Source organism: Nematolebias whitei, chromosome 5, assembly GCF_014905685.2.
Source record: "Nematolebias whitei isolate Nwh7 chromosome 5, NemWhi1, whole genome shotgun sequence".
Taxonomy (NCBI): Eukaryota; Metazoa; Chordata; class Actinopteri; order Cyprinodontiformes; family Rivulidae; genus Nematolebias; species Nematolebias whitei.
Genome location: NC_056502.1, coordinates 25,295,846 through 25,308,635, shown reverse-complemented (window position 1 = coordinate 25,308,635; position 12,790 = coordinate 25,295,846). Strand labels below are relative to the sequence as shown.

General features: G+C 41.3%; 1 protein-coding gene across 1 annotated transcript; it reads left to right on the top strand.

Moving 5' to 3' along the window:
- The first annotated feature begins 46 nt into the window (after positions 1–46).
- LOC119410343 (carboxypeptidase Q) lies at positions 47–12,722 on the top strand. Its single transcript, XM_037677254.1, has 10 exons — positions 47–131; positions 773–988; positions 1,108–1,224; positions 1,302–1,509; positions 2,637–2,844; positions 5,674–5,785; positions 6,934–7,025; positions 7,574–7,669; positions 10,415–10,520; positions 12,559–12,722. The coding sequence occupies exons 1-10, from the start codon at positions 47–49 to the stop codon at positions 12,717–12,719; spliced, it is 1,401 nt and encodes a 466-aa protein (XP_037533182.1). The 3' UTR covers positions 12,720–12,722.
- Positions 12,723–12,790: the final 68 nt, after the last annotated feature.

Here is a 12,790-nt window from a genome sequence, read left to right as displayed (position 1 = left end):
ACTGCTTTGAGTTTAACTCCATCACAGACTCTCATCTTGAGCAAGCATGAAGGCGACAGATGAGTATCAAATCTTACATCACTGTATCAGAAAAGGTCAAGGTGTCTTTACTGTCACTCTCACCACATGTGGTACACGTGGTGGAACGAAATTGTGTACACAGGGTCCCAGTTACATCCAACAAAAGTACAAATTGTAAAGAAAAACAGTAATAAGATCTAAGATATGAACTAAGAAATACGCCAAAGTAAGAAAAGGAATGTTTTTCCCAGAGAAGATTATGGTAGAGATAGATGTTGAGTGAGTCTGATGTGGGGTACCAACCAAAATAGTTTCTGTTTTTGACGTGTTTAATTGGAGAAAGTTGGCATTCATCCAGACTTTTACCTCCTCAAGACAGGTGGTGAGAGAGGAGAGTGATGAACCTGCAGAACCAGTTTTGATGTAGAGCTGCATGTCATCTGCGTAACAACGATTAAAAAAATTCTTCTGCTAACCTAGTTCATGCGTGACAACTCAGATTTTCATCAACAACAACCTCCAAGACCAAGTGAATGTAATTTTTTTAATATAAAATAGTAATCTCTTTTATCTGGCCACTCACATCAATAAAAATATATGTTTCTATTCATTAGTAGTTAAACATTGTCATCTTTAATCAACGAGTCACATTTTAAATTAGCGTGGATCAGCAAAGTGTCATCTGCAAATCTTATTTGGGTGAAAATATGTGAAACTTGGAATAAAATTAAACTTTTGTTTTTAATTCCAGCTTCCAACATAGCAGAGGAGGTAGCAGAATATGCTGATGTGGCAAAAAGTATCATTGAGCTGGCTGTGTTTGGAGCTGCCCAGAACCGCTCTTACAGCCGGCTGGCTGACTTTACAGACACTATAGGGAGCCGGGTCAGTGGCTCCCAGAACTTGGATATGGCTATTAAATACATGTTCAATGCAATGAGAAAGGACAGCCTGGATGTACATCTGGGTGAGTGTTCTTGAAGGTTGTCGTAAGTCAGTAAAAATTGTATAGACTTTTTTTTTTTTTATATGATCTTGATTCTTGGCGTTCGGTTTTTGTGTTCTCTCGTGCGATTTCCTGCTCAGAACCAGTAAAAATTCCCCACTGGGTAAGAGGTAAGGAGAGTGCAGAGATGATTGCGCCCCGGAACAAAAGCCTGGCTATACTTGGACTGGGCAGCAGTGTAGGAACACCTCCTGAGGGTAAAACAACATAAACAGATTTTAAATGTGTCATCCTGTCCCTTTGAATGCTCATTGTTTCTTTTTGATCTTCTCAGGTATTGAGGCAGAGGTTCTGGTGGTTCAGTCTTTTGATGAGCTGAAGCGTAGAGCCAGTGAGGCCACCGGGAAGATTGTGGTTTTTAACCAGCCTTTTGTCGGCTACGGCGAGACTGTGGCTTACCGTGCTTATGGTGCTTCAGAAGCAGTCAAACTGGGAGCTGTGGCCACACTCATTAGATCTGTCACTCCGTTCTCGATTAACAGGTTAAGTTTGTTTGACTCCTTATCCTTTCAAGTTCAATAATCTTTATTATCCCCAAGGGGCAATTTGTTTCACAGTCAGTAGGCACATAAAACATCCATACTAGACAAGACATTGAGATGCTAAACTAAATAGTAAATGGACTGTACTTATATAGCACCTTTCTATCTGATCAAGATACTCAAAGCTCTTTACATTACAATCTGTGCCCTCATTTACCCATTCATACAGCACTCTACTAGAGCTCTACAAAAATAATCAGTGTTCTATCACATTCATACACCAATGGAACCCCCAACTCTTGTGCTGGAGGACGACTGCTCTAACTACTCATCCACAGCCGCCCCAAAATAACAATACATGAAATCATCACAGTTTGTTGAGAAGCCTGATCGCTACAGGGGTGAATTAATTTTTCAATCTTTTTGTTCTACATCTGGGCAGCAGAGGCCTGCATCCAGATGGAGGCAACCTGAACTCACCATGGAGTGGTGATCAGGATCTGCCAGAATCAGCCTGGCCTTGTTCCCTGACCTCACCTTGTGTAGGTCAGTGAGGTTCTGTAGGGCTATGCCAGCAGTTCTGCTGCACATCCTGACAATCCTCAAGAGTTTGTTCCTGTTCTTACACGTTAAAGTCCAAACCAACAGATGAAGGTGAAAGTTAAAAGAGACTCAATAAAACATTCTCATAAAAGTAACATCAACATTAAAACCACAGAGCTTCCGATAAAAACACTTTCTCTGGTGGGTCTTCTTAAAAAGTGCGTTCACATGGGGGGTCAAAGGTCAGTTTGTCACCGAGAGCAGTTCCCAGATATTTATATTGATGCACCACCTTGACAGCTTCACCGTTAAAGACCACAGGAGCTGCAACTGAATTGTCTTTTGTCATTCAATCAACGACCATCTCGAAACATTTACCTTTAAAAAGGAAGACGCACCATTCAGTGAAGTCCCCGACCACATGCCCAGAGTCTGGGTCATCACTGCTGAGAAGGGACAGGATGACAGAGTCATCAGCAAACTTTAAACTTTTCACCACTTTCAAAAGCCTGCTGGACTTTATCCCCAATTTTTCCATCATTTCAGTCAACACAAATCTCCTGTCCTCGCCTTTCTATGTCCAGCCCCCACACAGGTTGGCAGGACTACCAAGATGGAGTCAAGCGCATTCCGACAGCCTGCATCACCATGGAGGATGCAGAGATGATGTGGCGCATGGCCCAACGGAAACAGAAGATCGTGGTCAGACTCAAAATGGACGCCAAGACCTTCCCAAATGTTGACTCTTTTAATACGGTAGCTGAGATAAGAGGCTGGCAGCACCCTGAGCAGGTAGCACCCACTCATCCACTTGTTTGTCTGTGTTAACCATCAAATCTCTCTTTTCAGTTCACATTCAGAATAGGTCAGTTTAGACCTGACTTAACTTTGTTAGATAGTCTCTAATGAGCTAACTCAGACCATCATAAACTTAAAGCCCAGGACTACAGCTGATGTAAGCGGTTACCATTCCTGATCTGGAAACCAGTGCTTGGCCCATCATTGTAGAAAAAGGAACTGAAACATCACAGGGTTGACATCATTTTTGGACATGATGCATGCACCAACTTGCAGTAGAAGCATTTGTGGCTTTGATGTGTGTGTTGCTCAAAGACAAATGTCTATTTGAGGTTTAGTGAGTCATTTCCAGAGTTAGACTGTCCGTCAGAGTCTTCTGAAATTGCTGTGTCTTTACTTATTTTCCACACTCACCACTTTTGAAACGAGAAGTTCAAAGAGGATACTCAGTACACTTGAACAGCTTTCTCTGTGTGTAAAAGGTCTTTGTAGTATCTTCTCGCAGAAATAAGTGTAAGGTAATCATTTTCTTTCTGAGTGTACACTATAAAACAGATTTTAGTGGCTTGCTTGAAGGATAATTTAACACAAAGAATCCATGGCTGGCCTCCAGTTTCCAATAAATAGAACAGACTGAGTCTGACTAAAGAATAATAAGAATAAGTCATTTTAGAAAGAAAGAGGGGACACTGTACAGTAGACGGAGAATACTGTGTACTTTAAGTATATATCAGATTACATATCTTTCTGAAGACAGTGGCTGTGGTGTGTACTTCGGGCTGTGTGTAGCTGTACATGTGTCCATACCAAACTGTCAGGGTCCAGTGCATGCAGTTATACAAAGAATACATTAGTCACAGGCAATCACCACTCTCATCTGGAAAAAGTATGCACATGTTTTTTAAATAGCTTCTTGCTAACTACCACAACAGAAACGGAGCGGTGGAAGATATTATCTCAAGCGATTCTGCACCAAGGCAGAGTAAGAATGACCGATTCAGACGAAACATGGAAGCTTGAAGTTCTGCTTGTTGTTTCACATTAGGAGCACAGAGAAGCTTTAGGTGTGTGGTGAGCTACAGCAGCAAAGAAGTGCAAGAGGTGGAAATATGAAAAATCAAAAAGGAGTCGTAATTTGTGCATTTCGCAACACTTGTATCATTTAAACACCATAAAATATGCAAAATCATCCACGTTCCATCTGTGTAAAAATAGCACACCATCACTCAGCTAGCTGAGAAGCATGTGAGTGTTTATATCAAGTTTATTTTATATTTTTACATCAGTAGATGGTAGTTAGTTCAGGTTTGCCTTTTATTTTGCATCTGGTCTAGACTAAATTAAGTGAAACAAACTTTTATTTGTACCTTTTTTTTTTTACAAAAGATTGGTACCTAATAATTTGGGAGTTTTTGAAACTCTTGGACACTGGATAAAAAGAAAAGATCAAGCAATTATCTTCGTTCGGCTGTTCGTTCCCTCTTCAGGGATCGCCACAGAGAGTCATCCTCCATCATACTTTGTCTTCTGCAACATCTGTCCTCACTCCCTCTACCTCCATATCTGCATCCATGGCCACTTGGCCAATTTTTGAGAAAATTAACAGTATCAAAAAACACTTTAAAACTTTACCTATTCACATAATGAACATAAATGTATCGCCACTTCTTCAAATTATTACAGAAAATTCATAACAGAAATAATTTCTGGTCTATAAGTCGCTACTTTTTCCACACGCTTTGAACCCCGCGGCTTATACAATGCTGCGGCTAATTGATATATTTTAGTTTTTTGACGGGCTAACGAGCTTCCTGCCACCAAAACATTTAGCCTCATCACACCCCGGCGCTCACATAGCTGCCCAATACACATCTCTCCTGGGGGGGGGGGGGGGGTCCTCGTGACTCAATAAGACTTGGATGACAGTTAAAAAAAATCCTCTGCAGGAGGAAGATGAAGACAGCGATCAATGACTCCCTGGTAGGCTACTGCATTTTTTTTAACCAGACATGTTACGAGCACTGTTCAGAAAAAAAAAATAATACTGTACGTATTTGTGTATGTATTTAATGAAAAGTTTAAAAAATCTTTCTGAGTAAATGTCTCACGCAACAACATGGACACCCGAGGCTTATACACAAGTGCAGCCTATATATGTACAAAATTATTATTATCGTTTAGATTTTGTGTAAATATTTGGGTGCGCTCACTAGTCCAGAAATTACAGTAGTCATACTAAGGAACAGGGCTTAATTTGTAAACTGATCGATGCTGTAATGCAAATAGCGGGTGGGCTGGGGGTGGGTGGATGGTTGGGGGAGGGAGTCTGGGGATCCTCCCCCAGAAAATTTTGAAAAAAGTAGATGTGATTTCCTGCATTTTGGTGTATTTTAACTGGTTATTGAACATCTACGTGCTTGTTAAAAAAAAAAAAAAAAAATAAAAAAATATATATATATTTATATATATATATTTATTTATTTATTTATTTATTTATTTATTTTTTTTGGACCCTCAAGCACTGGCTCACGGACTCCTGGGGGTCTGGGGATCCCAGTTTGAGAGCCACTGGTTTAGACATTTGAGTCGGGATCTAGGTACTGGTGCTGTTTGGGACAATAATGACTATAACTACTTTTTTATTTCTTGGTTAACAGGCAGACCAATAATATTTTGTCAATAAATCACAGGCATAGTTTTTGATAGTGTTAGCTGTAAGACTTCCTGCCCCCCCCCCCACACACACACACACACACACACACAATGTTGTAGTCTCTCTTCTCGATGTTCACACACTTTCTCTGTACGTGTAAACTTCGTCAGGTTGTCTTGTTGAGCGGCCATTTGGACAGCTGGGATGTGGGCCAGGGTGCCATGGATGATGGAGGCGGAGCCATGATTTCCTGGGAGGCCCTGTCTCTTATCAAGGACCTAGGTAAGTCACAGATAGACATGCTGTATACACTGCATGGTAAATTAAAGAAAAAACCTCCACCTGTGCATGCATGTGGAAGCATGTAAAGAAATGAAAAAGTGCCTTACATCAGTAAATCTTTACAAGTAATGAAACAGTTTTCATCTTGTTTAACTTTATATAACTATTTCGACACAAATTTCATGTTTCCTGTGTATGCTGATGTCACTCTCGATCCTTGCTCAGCTTCAAGTTGAATAAATGGCCTAATTTTACAATCAGCTGCTTTAAACTACTAAAAAAACTAAAATCTACAGTTGATGCAAAAATTAAAATAATTGACAGAAATCATCCATCCATTATCTTTTACCCGCTTCTTCCATTTTGGGTCACGGGGGTTGCTGGCACCCATGTCCAGCAATCACTGTGCGAGGGGCGGGGGACACCCTGGACGGGTCTCCAGTCCATCACAGGGACACATAGAGACAAACGAGACAAACAACCATTCACTCTCTCACTCACACCTAGGGACAATTTAGAGTTACCAATCAGCCTAACATGCATGTTTTTGGTCTGTGGGAGGAAACCGGAGCACCCGGAGAAAACCCACACATGCACAGTGAGAACATGCAAACTCCACCTAGAAAGGCCCCCGGACCAGGATTTGAACCAGGGACCTGCTCGCTGAGAGGCAGCAGCTCTACCAGTTGCGCCACCGTGCTGCCTGACAGAAATCATAGTTTATAAAATAGTTAATAATTACGCACTGCCATCATAGAAGCCTAATCGTGAATTTGGGTGAACATAACAGTTTAGTTTTTTCTAATGTATCAAAATGAATACAGCCAATTTACAGTAACAAGAAAATACACGTGTAGTTTGTGGATATCCAAGAAATCCAGGCAACTTTGACTGAACGCCATAAGAGGCAGAACACGCAGCATATTTATTTGCAAACTTAAATTACAAAACAATTCCTCGAACTGCGAACAGCATCTGTCGACCAACAGACTAAATAAACAGAACTGCGAGTTATTCAACAACTACAGCTTCACGGATGGAAACATGTCACAGTTCGGGATGAGCTGTGTGCTCAGGAAAAGCAGGTTTTTATATATTTATAATAATATATTGAAGCTGTGCTCACTGATATCTGTGTCTTTCCACAGGTTTGCGCCCAAGAAGAACTTTGCGGACGGTGCTGTGGACAGCTGAGGAGCAGGGGGGAGTCGGAGCACAGCAGTACTTTAATCTACACAAGGTTCTGCTGCTTACAAAACACACTGCAGGAGCTGTAAAGGCAACATGTTTTCTCCACATATGAACCAGGAAGGGTTGAGCATTGTGAAAGCACACTGTGGGAATGTGGAAATGTGGTCTCAGCAAACTGGAAAGACCTTGGCTTCCTCCCAGACTGTCTCTGTGTCAAGGCTCCATCTAAAGTCCTACAGCAGCTTTTTTCAGAGCTCATTAGACTCACACCCATAATAAACGACATTCTTAAACCTAGAAATATACATTTATTGCATTTTTGTGGGAGCAGATTACTACATTTGCTACCACTTACCCTAACTACCAAGTGTGCTGATAAGATTTATTTTTTACATGAGTAGAATTTTATTGGTGGCTTCTTTAGTGACTCCTTGTGGCTGTTTTAATGTGCAAACTTTCTGAGACTATGAAATGAATATATTCATGTATGAATTATAAACATTCCAACAAACCTGAGATTTTACTGTAAATTATATTTACTTTTGTTGCTTTTCTGAGTCTCATACTTTCTTTTTTTTTTTTACTTTGCCCACTCAGGTGAACGTGTCCAACTTTGACCTCGTCATGGAGTCTGACATGGGGACATTCGCCCCAGTTGGTCTGCAGTTTACTGGCAGTCGTGCAGCACAAAAGGTAGAAAAAATCAAATCTAAACAGAGTTGTTATTTACACACGTTGATGATGTTAACTCTATAAACTGATGAGTGTTAGAAACCTGTTGCGATCATAAAATGTTGCTTCAATGTTTGAAGCGTTGCTTCTTTGATTAAGAAATGTTTAACTACCTCTGGTCATAACCTGACCTCTGAACAAGTGGTTTGCAGGGCAAATAGACTAAAATCAATTCTCCACTGTTAAAACTTTGAGGTTATTTTGGCTTCGTGCAGCTTTTACTTGCTAAAAAAAATAAAAAATCACCTGCTGCCAAAAGGTGAAGGTGGACGATGGTGTTATTGCATGAGTGTGTGTGTGTGCGTGTGTGCATGTGTGTGTGTGTTTGTCTTTTAGAAAAGACCTTATGAACCACCAGATGGATTTTATTGAAACTTTTAGAAAATAATCGTCAGATGCACATCTAAGACTGATTACGTTTGAAAGCAAACCCAATTCAAGATGGCAACAAGCCAACTGAACTTCATCCATCCATCCATTTTCTTTACCCGCTTATTCCATTTTGGGTCACGGGGGTCGCTGGTGCCCATGTCCAGCAATCACTGTGCGAGGGGCGGGGTACACCCTGGATGGGTCGCAAGTCCATCACAGGGCCACATAGAGACAAACGAGACAAACAACCATTCACTCTCTCACTCACACCTAGGGACAATTTAGAGTTACCAATCAGCCTAACATGCATGTTTTTGGACTGTGGGAGGAAACTGGAGTACCCGGAGAAAACCCACGCATGCACGGAGAGAACATGCAAACTCCACCCAGAAAGGCCCCTGGACCGGGGTTTGAACCAAGGACCTGCTCGCTGAGAGGCAGCAGCTGCCAACTGAACTTAATAACCCAAAAAAGAACCTCCATCCATCCATTTTCTTTGCCCGCTTATTCCATTTTGGGTCACGGGGTCGCTGGTGCCCATGTCCAGCAATCACTGTGCGAGGGGCGGGGTACACCCTGGACGGGTCTCCAGTCCATCACAGGGACACATAGAGACAAACAACCATTCACTCTCTCACTCACACCTAGGGACATTTTAGAATTACCAATCAGCCTAACATGCATGTTTTTGGACTGTGGGAGGAAACCGGAGTACCCGGAGAAAACTCACGCATGCACGGAGAGAACATGCAAACTCCACCCAGAAGGCCCCTGGACCGGGGTTTGAACCAAGGACCTGCTCGCTGAGAGGCAGCAGCTCTACCAGTTGCGCCACCATGCTGCCAAAAAAGAACCTAAAAACCCCAAAGAAAATAATAATAATAATAATGATAGTAAAAAAAAAAATTACAGTATTTCATCTCATTTTACAAATATTGTGCCAACATTTGCTGAAGTTTTAGCTGAGAGGCATTCACAGCACACACTTTATGCTACTCATTGTGCAAGAACTTTTCATAAACTAAAGTTAAAGTCACTTACGTATGCATGTTTCTGTGCAGTGCCCGGAGATGACTTCTGTTGTGACTTGGTGCTACATAAATAAACTGAAATTAATTTAAACTTTAGGCTTAACATCATGCAGCACGGTGGCGCAACTGGTAGAGCTGCTGCCTCTCAGCGAGCAGGTCCCTGGTTCAAACCCCGGTCCAGGGGCGTTTCTGGGTAGAGTTTGCATGTTCTCTCCGTGCATGCGTGGGTTTTCTCCGGGTACTCCGGTTTCCTCCCACAGACCAAAAACATGCATGTTAGGCTGATTGGTGACTCTAAATTGTCCCTAGGTGTGAGTGAGAGACTGAATGTTTGTTTGTTTCATTTGTCTCTACGTGGCCCTGTGATGGACTTGCGACCCGTCCAGGGTGTACCCCGCCCTTCGCACAGTGATTGCTGGACATGGGCACCAGCGACCCCCGTGACCCAAAATGGAATAAACGGGTAAAGATAATGGATGGATGGATGGATGGATGGCTTAACATCATCAGGCCAGGACTCTGCGGTCTACACTCATCTCCAGGCCAGCGGTCACTCTTTCAGGGATGAAGATGTTCACATCCTGGACAGAGAGGAACTTTGGTTTGAGAGAGGAGTAAAGGAGGCCATCTTTGTGAAAAGAACCCATCCATCATTAAACAGGGCGGAGGCGTCTGTGTCCTATTGTCCCCCTCTTACAATGCTGTTATTGCTAGTATCACTCAACCCTCTGTGAATAGCAAGCAGCCATCAGGGCACTAACGATCGGTTGTCAGGCTGATGGTCCTCCTATCTATATCATGTGAACAGCCAGTTCTGGATGTCAACAACAAACTGGTTGATCCACTATGAGAAGGTGCCATGCAGCTCCTCAGACTGACCAAGTCCTTTGGACAAAAGATGAAACGTTTCAACAATTAAAAAAAAAAATCTGTCCAGAGGAGTTGACTTAACTTTGTTAGATTTAGGCTTAACTGTTGAAGCCAACTCTTTTTGTCTATTAGCAAAATATCTCACCAACCCCAAGAGATGTAGTCATGCAGTTTAGTTTTGATGAAACTTTTAGAAAGTAATCTACAAGTGAATCATTTTTGGGGTCATTTAAATTGAAAATTTGGCTGCCACAGAAATAAATGCTGTTTCTTTTAACAAACTTACAGCCCAGTATTTGCTGTACACTTTAAATACTTGATTATATATCTTGAAATTTTGTCTTTGTGTGACAAATTTAGATTTTTTTTTTGTTCTAAACAAACAATAAGCTTATGTTGATTTAAGAGCACATTTCTATGTTTATATCTACAGGTGATGGAAGAAGTGGTCAAACTTTTAGCCCCCATTAATACGACCAAACTGGAGATGAATGGGGAGGGGACAGACATCTCACTGTGGATGCAGGCTGGAGTACCAGGTCTGTAGACCCCACTTGTCTGTGTGCAACCACCAGCAGCTCCATATATTAACACCACAAGATGGAAATACAAAGCTTTGAAATAGATGTTAAAGTTGAACATATTCTAGATACAACCATAAAGTTTTTATTGTTTTTTTTAATAGTTTTAGTGATCTCATCTCTTAAAAGTGCTTTGTATAAAACAAATATGAAATATGAACAGACTATAAAACAGTAAAGGGAAGTGGTCAAAGACATTTCTGGTAAGTGGAACAAAGAACTGAAACACTGAAAAAGTATATAAAGTCAGAAAAAAAAAGAACAAATGTTCAAACATATTCATCTTCTGCCGCTTTTATAGAATTGATTTTTATTCGTAAAACCATTAATCCAGTCTTTAAGTAAAACAAATGCAACAGACTGCCAGTCGTCTTCATGAAGCATCGAACAGCTGCTGTGAAGAAACGGAGGTTCAGAGGGCATCTTGCTCAGTTTCTTCTGCAATGCTGCAATCACTTCATTTACTCAATATCTGTGCAAAAGGGATGCCAGAAAATCAGTCTGATAAAATAAATTAGCAAAGAATAATGCAGGTTCATTTGGACACAAGTTGTTTTTGTAGGCATTTTGATCTTTGGTACTTTTATATCAAAATAATCCAGAAGTTCAGCACGCTTGTTCAAATGCAGGAACAGATCGCTACAAATCTTCACGGGGTTCAAAAACTGCTTTAAATTAGCAGCAGTCTGAGAGAAATTCCTTCCTGTCTGGGATTCATAGGACTGAGACCAGATCGCATTGCTGATTGTTTTCTCCTGACTAGGGGACAGAACGTTTGTGGGTTATTCAGGAGAAAGATGAGGGTACAATATCAGCTGGGCTTAATTTAACAGCGAAAGCAGAATTATTTTTCACCTAAAACTGGCACTATATGTACGTATATATGTACTATATGTATTAAAGACAGTGAATAAATAAATTATAGCTATATTGTTCCTATGAGTGTAATACTTCTGATGATATTCTGCTATGCACATTACTTTGAAAAGGAAAACTATTACTGTAGATCCACCGCTGGTACCTTTACCGTTCTATAAAAGAAGAAACATCAGTCCATTAGATACTATTAAAACCCCAGAAACCAAAGTACATGGTTGTAAATATGTAGTACATTTAATACTTTTTTAAAAATAATCATTGAGTCTAAACATTGTAGCAAATCACCAAAGTTCATCATTAATCCAGGTATAAATCCAACAATGTTCAGTCAGGTCACCTGGACGGTTTCTTTTGTTGCTGAGATGTTTCGTCCTTCATCCGAAGGACTTCTTCAGTCTGAGGAGCCATCAAACCAAACTGAATCCCACAAACAGCTCACCTCCAGTGGAAAAAAAAAACAGTTTGCTGGTGATAAGATGGCCTCAAGACCTGACTGAACATTGTTAGATTTATACCTGGATTAATGAGCATGAACTTTGGTGATTTGAACCATTTTGGCATGGTCTGCCTTGGGGGAGTCGACGGGGCAGAAGGCGGGCCCTGGAGGCCATCTTATCATCAGCAAACTGGTTTTATCCCACTCTGGGAGTGAGCTGTTTGTGGGATTCAATTTGGTTTGGTGGGCTCCTCAGACTGAAGAAGTCCTTTGGCTGAAGGAAGAAACGTCTCAGCGACAAAAGAAACCGTCCAGATGACCTGACTGAACATTGTTGGATCGTAGCAAATGACTTCAGGTCTGAATGTTCAAAACTATCCCAGCTAGTCATGTCAAAGCAATCCTGCTTCATCCTACATCCTACCATCACATGTTGTGGTTCTTGTTGTGCTAAGAGCAGATTTGCGGAGAGGAGTGCAGCAGTGCCATTTGTTCAGACTGGGCCAGATGTGGCAGCTGTTTAGCTCCATAGCCCAGCTTGATATTAGAATAAATTGAAAACATTTATGATGTTTCTTTTTACAGTAATATATTTGGATGCAGGATTTTTTTGAGCTTCTGTTTTGTGTTCCAGTTTGCATTTCATCATCACTGTGTGTGACTTTGTTACGTTTCGTCCAGGGGCCAGCCTTCACGTGGCAGACAGTCGTTACTTTTGGTTCCACCACAGTGAGGGGGACACCATGACGGTTCAGAACCCTCGAGACATGGACCTCTGCTCGGCATTATGGGCCGTCGTTGCATATGTGGTGGCTGACCTGCAGGACATGCTGCCAAGATAGCATGTGGATTCATGGATTCAAGTCGTTCTCAACACTTAAATCTAACTTTTTAAAACAAAATACAGTGGCTG